General features: G+C 36.8%; 3 protein-coding genes across 3 annotated transcripts; 2 read left to right on the top strand and 1 right to left on the bottom strand.

Annotated features, from left to right (window-relative positions):
* The first annotated feature begins 327 nt into the window (after window positions 1-327).
* LOC132564875 (THAP domain-containing protein 5-like) lies at window positions 328-2,243 on the top strand. The gene is made up of 4 exons (XM_060229492.1): window positions 328-756; window positions 1,002-1,193; window positions 1,663-1,970; window positions 2,237-2,243. Exons 1-4 carry the CDS (start codon window positions 328-330, stop codon window positions 2,241-2,243), a joined length of 936 nt encoding a protein of 311 aa, XP_060085475.1.
* A 73-nt stretch (window positions 2,244-2,316) lies between these two features.
* On the top strand, window positions 2,317-4,532 carry LOC132564874 (uncharacterized). The gene is made up of 7 exons (XM_060229490.1): window positions 2,317-2,469; window positions 2,586-2,772; window positions 2,995-3,228; window positions 3,409-3,580; window positions 3,917-4,065; window positions 4,364-4,476; window positions 4,515-4,532. Exons 1-7 carry the CDS (start codon window positions 2,425-2,427, stop codon window positions 4,530-4,532), a joined length of 918 nt encoding a protein of 305 aa, XP_060085473.1. The 5' UTR covers window positions 2,317-2,424.
* Window positions 4,533-4,558: 26 nt separating this feature from the next.
* Window positions 4,559-6,003, bottom strand: LOC132564880 (P2X purinoceptor 7-like). The gene is made up of 3 exons (XM_060229495.1): window positions 5,774-6,003; window positions 4,967-5,179; window positions 4,559-4,694 (listed from the first exon to the last, which is right to left on the bottom strand). The coding sequence occupies exons 1-3, from the start codon at window positions 5,986-5,988 to the stop codon at window positions 4,559-4,561; spliced, it is 564 nt and encodes a 187-aa protein (XP_060085478.1). The 5' UTR covers window positions 5,989-6,003.
* Window positions 6,004-11,846: the final 5,843 nt, after the last annotated feature.

Here is an 11,846-nt window from a genome sequence, read left to right as displayed (position 1 = left end):
ATAATGATCAATAGAGTGCACAAATAAAAAAAACTTAAAGGTGACAGAAAGCCAAAATCAATCAAATAACTGCCGATGCTGCCAGAGTGTTATAAAAGTATCATAAAAAACCAAAACGTGCTATTTTAAACAAATTTAGCGAGTTTGGTAAGTAAATTGAGTTTTTAAAAAATGCTGTTCTTCGGTCGATCTTACGAAACACAAAGGCCTTGACTGAGTTATCGCCCTTATCCGTGACGTCATATGTGACAAACGCTCTCGTTGCAAAAAAAAAAATCCGCGCTATCTGTCAAGCAGGAAAATTGTAAACAAACGCCAGATGTCAACATGGTACAATGTGCAGCCCTCAATTGTAACAACAGTAGCAATCGTGGACAGAAAGTAAGTTTATTCGCTTTTCCCCGAGATAAAAAGCTTCGGAATGCGTGGAAAATTAAGCTCAAGAGAGACAATTTTTCTCCAAGCGACCACACCAGATTGTGTGAGAGCCATTTTGCGGACGACTGCTTCACCCACGATCGACGTCTTTTGGAATCACTTGGTTTCACACCGGGTCGAAAATCGTTAAAACCAGGGTCAATTCCCACAATTTTTGATTATTCGCCGAAATCAAGGCCTACCACTCCCATCCAGACCGAAGACAGCGGTACCAGTCCTGCCAATGCCCGGAATGACCAACACTATCCAGTCGGCACAACTCCGAGCAGAAGTCGGTCTAGGCCTAGCACAGCAGTCCAGAAAAGACGACGTCTCGAGGTAAATAAATGCATCAGTTGTATTAACAATGGTAGTATTACGTAATATTTTAAAATGATAAGGTACTGTACTTGCAAGCAACATACAATGTAATTATAATATAAGCTAATTTACGCCTAACCACAGTGAACTGTACAAGCTCCCCCCCCCCCCACCCCCCCCACCCTTACTGATATTACTGGCACATACAATGTATTCCACTTGTTTGTTTAGTTGTTTATCCTTTTTCTTTTTTTTGTTTGTAGATTTTGGCAGACGTAACAAATGAACAGCAGATTAGTACAAATTACACGTCTGAACAAATCAAGTACCATCCAAATCAGGTGCACATGGAGACACAGACTTCTGATCACAGAAGTACTGTAGATAAATGTGTAGGACCGGATGATCCACTAGAGACATACAATGTTGGCTGTCAGACGTCATACAACCTAACAGTATGTACATGTAATATATACTATTATGGTATTCTCTGAATGCTTTTTGTGTACACATATACCAGCCCCTACCCCCTATCCGGTATATATAATTTCACCCAGCATATTTATGAAGGCCATGCACTTACATATACCGGACATGTATTTCTAGATCTCCTCTTGAAAATGGATTGTGATGCAATAAAATTTATGATAAAATACAGAAAAGTACATTTATATTATAATTCTTGGTCATTATATGTTTTCAAATTATATGACCATCTCATAGTGTAAGTAGGTTCAATATGTATTGACCGTCAAAGACTACTGAAATAGAAGTGTTAATAACATCATTAACATATAAAATTAGTTTCATATGAATTACATGGCTATTCAAATAATAGATGTGAATCAATATATTGGAATGTTCAGGCAATATAGATTATTTTAGAGTTCACAGCAATTGATTAATATTTCTTTTTTTCTCCAGAAACGTCGTCATGTTAGTCTACAGACAAAAATATCAGAAATGAAGACTTCAGTTACATCTTGTGGGGTACAGGCCACATGCCAGACTGTGTCTACATCCATTCAATGCCACAGATACAACACCACCCAGAAAGATAGGGAAAATTATTCTGATGATGAGAGTGACATGGATATTTCTCTACCAGATCAGGACAATGATTCAGAATGGAGTCCATTAGAAGATCTGGAGGAGTATTCAGATTTGGAAGACAATGTCACAACAACACATGAATTGGACAGTGAGGACACAGATCCAGACAAAGCGCACAAGTATGTTGTGTTTGAACAATGTCTCTTTGAACTGCTAGACATATGTGCTGTCTGCAGCAAGAGAAACTTGCAACACATCAAAACAACAGTTGGTACTTGTGTTTGTGTAACAAGTAGATGTGTCTGTGGATTTATCAGAAAATGGCGGAGTCAGCCATTTTCAAATTCACTGCCCTGGGGAAATTTGGTGATCGCCTGTGGGATATTTTTTAGTGGGAACAGTCCTGTGAAAACATTTAACTTTATGAGCCATTCAGGAATTTTAGGTCTTAGCCTAACTGCATACAACAAACTGCAGAGGACCTACATTGTACCATCCACATTATCATGCTGGCAACATCAGCAATCAGTATATTTAAATGACATCAAAAACAGTGGCAGTTCCTTGAAACTAGGTGGTGATGCCAGATGCAGTTCCCCAGGACACACTGCAAAATACGGATCCTACACACTCATGGATGTAGAAACTGCCAAAGTGGTGGATATTCAGCTTGTCCAGGTAATTAAATGTAGACTTTTTATATGTATGCATTTATTAATCAATATTATGGAAAGGGAGAAAACTGTTTTAAATCTTTTTTCAGTTCATTAATACCCATGTTAATTACATTACAGTCAAATGAAGTGAAAAATTCATATGCAATGGAACTGGAAGGACTGAAGCGCTGCTTCCAATTCTTAAAAGATAAGGACATACCAATATCTGATTTGGTGACTGACAGACACTGCCAAGTCAAAAAGCTGATGAAAAGTGACCATCCAGACATAAACCATTGGTTTGATGTTTGGCATGTTGCAAAGGGTAAGCACTTACTTGGGTATGTTTCCATGCATTAATTGCTAGCTTTATATAGGTGTTTTTTTTTTTCTTTCACCTGAATTAGCAATACGCCCATGCTGGGTAATAAGCCCTTCCCCCATCACCCCGCTCCGTACATTTTTAGTCAGTTACTATCCATGACTCTAAAATATATTTAAAAATTAATAACTATTAAATTGCTAATGAATTTCTTATTTTACAAAGGTGTCTACAAGAAACTAGAAGCTCTTGGAAAGTCCAAGAAGTACAAAATGGCTGGAGAATGGGCCAGATCCATAAGCAACCATGCTTATTGGTGTGCTGCTAGCAGTGGAGGGAATGCAGAACTTGACAAAAAAAAAAGTATCCTGAACCATGTCACTAATATTCACGAGGGGCATGGAGATCTTTTCCATTCATGTGAGCATGGGGACATCTCAAGAAAGTGGATCAAGCCAGGTAATTATAAGATACTAATTGAGATTATAGATAATAAGATTTTTATGGTAGGAGTCCAGCGTTAATAAGATATTTGCCATTGTCATATGAAGAATTTGTAATACTTTTCAAATAACATGCTTCTTTTCTAATTATACATATTACTCATTAAGTATTTTTACTTCTGCCCTTTTGTTTCAGGAAGCAAAGTATTCCGGGAAATGGAAAAGATTTTATGTGGGAAACTCTTGTTGAAAGATGTTGGAAAGTTGTCCCCAGCACATCAGACATCATGCTTGGAATCCTTCCACAATGTGGTGAACTTTTTTGCAACAAAGGCCAGCCATTTCTTTTACATTCAGATGAAAGCAAGGTGAGATATACTCATAAAAATCTGATGCAGTGCTGATAAAAATGAAACAGAAATACATCACTATGGTCCTGATATGATACTGTATTTATCCTGCAATAAGCCTAGGGGCCAGTGTCTAATATTTGATCAACAGATTGGGGGGGATTATTGCAGGGATATAGTTTGTATAGGACAGTGAATTTGAAATCTAAGAAAAAGACATGGATGGGCTTATTACTAGGCGTGGGCTTATTACCTGATAAATACAGTACCATAATTAATACATTCACAAGATATGGTACCTTATTGAATACTGTTCGTTTACAATTCTGCACAGACTGTACTACCATTTTTCAGACTTTGCCTGGCAGCTCTTCATTTCAACTCAAATAGTTGTAGACCACAAGCAACTCTGGAGGATGGGACTGCCAGATACAGAATTGCTTTCCCAAAAGGAAGAAAAGGGGATGCAGTCCCAAAGGAGATTAAAGTCAAACAGAACTTCAGTATGTTTATTTTATTTACCTGCATTGATATTTTAACAAAAAAATTAATGAGAGATTTTAAATATAAAAGTATATTAATATCATCCATTTTATTGACGTAAATCATTTTTCACCGTTTTATTTTAGATAAATCTAAACAATGTTTAGAGAAACTTACTGGTATTTTATAACATACCAACATAACTACCTGGTATAACAAATTAGATGGCAATAACAAGACACTTCATTATGACTGTGACCATTCAAGTTTTTATTGTTCTTGTTCTGCCTTAAACTGTTAATGTCAACTTGTCAACAGATTACATCAAAGAGTTGATGGAGGAGGTTGTAGTCAGAAGGCTACAATTCACAACCATCCAACAGGCTGAAGCAGCTCTTTTTGAGGAAATGGATGCTCCCCCTCCTTCCATTGCAAGTCAACTCCGCAGTGCCATGGGGAATTTTGACAGAGATGTTATCATCCATAACAATTGTCAGAGATTTACGAGCTATGTCAGAAACGAGGGTACTTGAAACCAGTATATTGTTGTGATGGAAATTGTTTCCGTATGGCAGTCACAGCACATGATGGAACTAGAACTTTCCATGTCAACCTGATGAAGCGACGATATGCTACAAGCCGATACTTCCTGAGGTGACAAAAAATGTTATCAAATTTCTTAAGTTTGAAGACACTGGTACATGTAGGCATATATACAAGTATTTGCAGTGTAATTTAAGTGCTACAAAATGGACTGTGTTCAAAATTTATTGCTAATCCATTACTTATTAATGAAATATAGGAATTAATTATTTAGTTAGGTATGCAATGTAGGGGTTTAATTAGTAATAGAGGGTACCAATGTTGTATATAATCTGTGAGACAAAGATGTTCATTTAAATTGTCATTTACATTATATACCTGTGAATGTCTTCTTGTCTTCCTGGGCCGTGTGTTTCAGCATATTCATAATAGGATGTTTCCAGGACATGCATGTTTAGACAATTCGCAATAAACCCTTCATGTTGGGTGATACAGCCTATGTCTGTCAACTTTTCTTCTAATATGCTCATGTCCTGACAGCATTTTCTTTCGTCCTCAGTGGACATATGGGAACACATGTTACAGGAACACCTGAAACGAAATGTATAGATTTATAGTGTAATATATTGTAAGATATCTTGAAAATGTTATTAAAGAACAAATTGTACATAGAGTAAAAAGTTATTATCGCCTCCATTGACTTTTTATTTATCATAATGCATTTGAGGTACTATAATGTTCTGATTAATAAATATAATCGTAAAATAATGAGCATGTGTCATGTTGTTTCTGCTGGAAAGTACATCGTTCACGTACTAAAATACTTGCAGGAAAGAGGTAAAATGTACAAACAGAAGAGTCAAAGTGAATGAAAATGTACACAACAGGAGAACGTAAACTGTTTGAAAAATTATATCAATACAAACTAATGAAGAAAAACAAATGATTTCATAAACATATTGATTTCATGACAATGTTAATGATCAGTAGACCTGTTGGTATATGAACAATAAACGGAAGAATGCCTTGCTTACCGGCGGATAAAGCGGTAAACAAATACGTATTTTTTCCGCTTTTGTTTTGACGATAGAAAAAATTTTAAAAAATTGAATACAGTTTATAGATGACATACAATTATCGAAATCTGAACAACAATATAGTCGTGTAGTTGCAATGAAAACTAACCATTCTCCGACAGGTTGATCGGAAGCCATGCTATCTTCGTCATCCTCGTCACCTCTTATATGCAGTTCCTCGGAACAATCTGACGAATCTGAGTCGATATGATCGTCATTGTTCGATGTCTCAGGTTCATACATATATGGATGGATACATAGCGTGAATGAAACCTCTGGGATATCGTCACTGTCGCTACAATCGGAGTTATATACGTGCGCCATAGTCAAGTTTCGTTGGATCGGCGATTGTCACTTATGACGTCACAGCGGTTTCGAATTCACGGACGATAACTCAGGTAAGATTCTTTGATGCGATTTCAACCGAACATTTATTATTTCAACATTTCGAGAGAAACGACACACATATAACCTTTGAAAGTTATAAATATATTAAATTTAATAACCAGGGAACGTCATAAATAAGGAAATTTACAAAAACAAAAGTGCATTTCGTTCACCTTTAAATAAAAAAGTATGGGAAAGTAAAGACACTGAGTAAATTGCAATGCATTATAACTGTAAACAGCGTAGCTGTATTAAAGCCTCATTGAAATGTTAATTCGGACACTTTTACAATAAATACAAAACATTTCAATCTAAATGATTGTAATTCTACAACATTAGAGAATAACAGTTGCAGTTCTATAGCAACGGCCCCTAGCAGGGTTGTAATAAAACGTTCACGTTCCTAATTGTCAACAAATATATGTACAGATACCGGGTAATCACTAACAATTTTGGTGAAAAATGTATCCCTTAGATCTACAATAATGGGATGGCGACAATCGATGCAGCAGTGTGCCAAAGATCTTCACACTAGCTAGCACATTTTAAACATAATAACTCACAGTCTGGATTAATTGTCCATAACTTTGCCATTTTCTGATATACCGTACCAAAACGAACATTAAGTGAGCGCCAGAAAACATAGAGTGGCTAAGTACAAGCATAGTTTGGAGAATTTTGAATCTACTGAAGTCATTGGTAGCATTCAAACGAGATTGCCAATCGCTCCCTTCTTTTCTCAAAGCTGTCGTTTCAACTATTTGTTTCCAATATATACCCGATTATATAAAGTCATATATATAATTTTGTAGATCGTACTTATGTAAAATAAACCATATATTTGGGATAACACCATCGGTGCTTTTGTACATTTGTTAATGCATATGCAATAAACGTAGTACAACTATTTGCTGAACACCACAATGTGAAGTCAAATTACATAGCGACCCCATAAAAAAGTTTTCATTGATCACCCCTAGCAGATATGGAAGGGAAACCTAACATTCCTAAGCAGATGTCAGATCTAGTACGTAACGGAAAGCACTGAATTAATTTGACACAGAGATTTATAATCTTTTCTAATCGACTCCAATCTGAATTAGAGAGAAGAAACCATAGTTCACAGCTGTAAAGTCCACGTGCTAAAATGATAGATTTATACAGCCTTAAACCAATTAAAGGGTTGATACTATCTCCTATAAGGATGGATCCGAGAAAACCAGAACATGAACTTCGGAACTTATGAACTACAACGTATATATTAGGACGTCCTAATCTATATTTATAAAGATAGACATCGACATGTATGGTATTTTCAAGTATATATCCATGGAGATACAATACTTCCTTGCCTCGCTCCCTGATCGATGGAAAACCAATTAGATTGAAAACCTTGATACAAAACGCAACTTTGCATATCTGCAAACATTGAAGCTAATACTTTTATATATTTAACAGGGAACCCAATTTGGTTCATTGAAGTAAAGACCATTGTGCCAAACACAGTCGAACGCTTTAGAAGTATCCAAGAAACAAGTGAAAAGATTGTTATCCCAATCTTTGACATAAATACTAGCTTCATGCAAAAGGAAGGAAGTCATGGCACTACTAACTTGCTTTTGGAAACAATTTTGTAGAGGACTAACTTTAAAGATGTTTTCAGACTGTAATCTTTCTAGAAACAATTTTTCAAAAATTTGCAGAATAACAGGCAACAATGAGATGGCACGATAGCTATTTGGATAATTTTTTTACTTATTGTGTCCTTTATATAAGACACAGATAACGCCTCTTTTAATAGACAAAGTATGTAGTTGTTTACTAAAAATGAATTGAAAGCTTTGATAAACAGTGAAAAAGTGACACATGAGCAAATTTAAAATTTTCATAAACAAGGAAATCAAGACCAGGAGCTTTACCCGAAAGCAAGTTTTCAATCTCATGAAATGAAAATTCTTCACATTTTGAACGAAATATCTCGGTCACACTGCGATTTACATAAGTTTTAAAGTTGTTATCAAAATCAGGAGTGCAAGATTCTTTGTATGATTTACAATGAAATGAGGACCAGTTGTCTGACAAATCCGATTTCTTATTTAACACCATCGAAATTTATTTCCGTCCCAGCACAAACGAGATTTGTCTTCTGACGAGATTTAACCAGCTGCCAAAAAGAAGGTTGGTCAACTTCAGCAGTTCCAGCGATATCATTATTGAGTTTTTGAAGATATTCTTCAGATATACGTCTATGAGCTTTCCGAAAGTCACATTTCGCGTCCTTGTATTTCCTAAACACTTCAGAGTCGGGGGATCTTGGCCTTCCATGGGGCGTCCAAACAGAACGATATCTCCACATCACCTTATAATGATGTTTTAGAGTTCCTTTCCAATAGGATTTTAAAAATGAACGAAATTTTTCTTAAGTGGTAAAGACGCCTTAGTTGCTTATTGAACACTTTTCACAAGTTCTTCTGTGTAAAGATCAATATCAGACTTCGACATGAGCAAACGATTCTCCAGCTTACGATCACTGATAATGCTTTCCACATTGTCGCAGTATCTTCGTATATTACTTATCTCGCCAGATGTTATCCACTTGTAAGATATTCTCTCCACAGATTGAAGGCAATTAGAAAGTCATGGTGGAGGTACATGTGTCTCTAATATAATTGGCCTATGGTTAGTAACATCAAGATAGGAATCGTCATCCAAGATTTCACAGCGAAGTACAAGATGGAGTTTGCTTGGTAAGAGACACAAGGTTAATTTGTATCATAACGTTTTGTAAATCACGACCCGGTCTATTGGCAGCAATTTGACAGCGAGGCCCACAGAGCCAATAAAAATCACTTCTCCTCCAACTGACATGTTGCAGTAAAGCTCATCAAGTTTAACAATGTAGTCCCTATCGAGGTTTACACCGTGCTGTGCTATTGGCAAATAGACCTGAACAATGAATAACACAATAGTGTCAAGCGCTACTCTAATAATAGCGATACGATCATCGTTAGAGTCTATAATAGTAACGCAACTTGAGATGTTCTTGTGCCACATCAGAGCAACTCCTCCTTTACGAACTCTGTTATTCAATAGAGGATGGAGAGAAAAATCGGATATTACGAAGGATCATATGACTCGTGGATACTACGAAATAAATGTTGATTTCCCTCGAACAACCAATGTTCTGATACACCACATATATCGACTTGTTCCTTAGTTAAAACATCATGTAAATGAGACACCGCTGACATAATACCGGTGACGTTCCAAGACATGATCCGGAGAGAGTTCATGACAATGACAAGTAGTACACAGCAGAGCGATAAACTATTTGCATGCTAAGACACTTCCTTTTCATGATCAGATTCCTCTCTTTCGAAGGCGTTATCCCCAGTAAACCTGTTCTTACTCAGCCACTTCCGGCATCTGACACCTTTTGGCCCAAACCCAGGATTCTTCGTTTTAAAGATGTCAGACGAAAGGTTATTAACACGAGCAGAGACGGTACCCCATCTACGGCTTTTAAGTAAACGAACAAACGTAGCAACGACACCTTTCTTTCCTACGTAGGATTTAATATCTTCTGTAGTGCATGTTTCTGACATGCCACTCGGGAATAAGCGGGTTGTTCTCCTCCTAGACATCCCGACAAAGCCACCAGTATCGATGTCATCATCCCTCGTTAAATTAACTGACTGAACTGGACGGTCTGCCTTTTGCTCTGCGGTAAGTGAAACGCAAGCAGCATAGGGTTTCTTTCTCACGCTATCTTTTGCAGACTGAGGATGTTCCAACCCGGCACTTTCACTGGAATTCCTTTTCTTTATAGAAGCAAAAAAATTCGAAATAGAAGCTGTTTTTGCTGGATGGTTTTGAAGACCGATGGTAGGTCGAGCAGCTTCGGTTGTCTCAATCTGTTTACTATCGCCATACTGAGACGTTTTCTGGAGCCCGGAAACTACCAGAGATACTCCACGTTCGCTTGGATGATTATATGAGCCTTGTAGGTTTCCACAGACATCCTTACAACGCGAGGAGGAAGTCGATGTCTCGGCGTTAGGATAACAAGCACCTGTACGGTTTGAGGAGACATCTTTGTTATGACTGTCGACTACATTCAAAACATCTTATTTCATTACTGAAAGTTGTTGACCAATGTCCTCCGTAAGAACCCTGACAGCGATATCAGTCCTGGCTTGCGTTTCGTGAACACCATCTTGTACTGCAGCCTCTGTTTTCCGGACACGGGACTTTAAAGAAGAGATGCTGTCTAGGGCAGAGTTCAGTTTTGACGTATGGGATTGAAAGTCCTTACCAAACACTGTTATTTTGTCTCTAACCTCACGAACCTCAGAGCGAGTTTCGTTCACTTTAATGAAACGTTCATCATTAATACGTGAACGACTCAAGCTGTTATTCTCGACTGAGTGAGAAATTGAGGAATGTTCAGTGGATACTCTTTGCCTATGGCGTTCTAGTGAAACAACTTTCGAGGTTATCAAATGAATCCTGTCAGAAAAGAGAGGAACGCAGTTTTCTATATGATCAGAAAACAATTTTTCAACAGTGTCATCTGCTTGTCTCAATTCCGATTTAATAGACTTTAATTCAGCTTTTAGATCCTTCACAACAGCTTTTACGGACGTTATGCGTTTATTGCAATGCTCTCTCAACTCATACAGATCTTTCCGTACGAGGACCATATCACTGAATATAGTTTCTAACTCACTTTTTCTAACGAAATTTTCACGAGGAGAATACGGAGATTTCGAACTTTGATCCTTCTGAGAAGCGATAGTACTTCGATGTGAAGTGAAAACATCGTTGACCTCGCCGTCATTGTCACCGTTCAAAACATTTTGCAAGAGAAAGCAGTCGCGTGCATATTTCATCGGAGCAAATTGAACGATACCATTGCAGTTTATTTTCAGAATTCTTTGACAATTCTAATAACTTTGACACATATTGTTCTTTCGGTAAGAGAATCAACTGATTATTAAATAGATACACTCGTCTGTATCCATATCCGTTGAAGTAACCGGTAAAAGTTCAGTAAACGTTTTCTCTATCTTAGGTACTACCAACGAAGCCATTTTTAACAGTTACACTTTCATTCCCGTGGTTGTTATATTCGTGAATACAGGATATTCAATTTGTTGTACATGTAAAGTTCAACTATTCCTCTGTCCAATTCATGGCACGAATACACATTAATGAATAGCAATGCCTAGAAGTAGAGAGCGATTGACCTAGCTCGGCAAATAAGACGACTTTTCCATATAAGTTTTAAACAACCCAATTGAAAAAACGCCACACTATTACAGAGCGTGAGTATCTGTACACTGGTAAGGCAGAAGTCTCATTGATCCTTACCAGAACTGTCCGTCACGGTTACATGCACACGCTTTGTACAAACAAAGCCGACATTCGATTATGAAAAAGTCACATTTTCATTCAAAAATTAACACAGATGAAGAAGTCAATGTATCATTGAGTAACCAAAGATACACCTTATCAAAATTGATCGCAGTAAAACACCTAGATCCATCATAATATTGCAGAATTATAAGAAGCATAAATCACCGCTATACATTCACACCTGCTTCGCAAATAAATCAATAAGATATTTAAATATGTCATCACCATGAAGTAATTATTTATTTAAAAGAATTGTCTTTAACAAGCAGTATTTAATTAGGTATTTAAAACATAAGATATTTCAAGAAAGTGTCTTCAACATGTAGCAATAAATTTGATTTTTATATAAAAACAAGTATGCAGTATTTTATTAGATA

This window comes from Ylistrum balloti, unplaced genomic scaffold (genome assembly GCF_031769215.1).
Source record: "Ylistrum balloti isolate Yb309-2 unplaced genomic scaffold, AGI_CSIRO_Ybal_v1 Utg373122, whole genome shotgun sequence".
In the NCBI taxonomy this organism is placed as follows: Eukaryota; Metazoa; Mollusca; class Bivalvia; order Pectinida; family Pectinidae; genus Ylistrum; species Ylistrum balloti.
The sequence above is the reverse complement of the archived record's forward strand: the minus strand, read 5'-3'. Positions and strand labels throughout refer to the sequence as shown.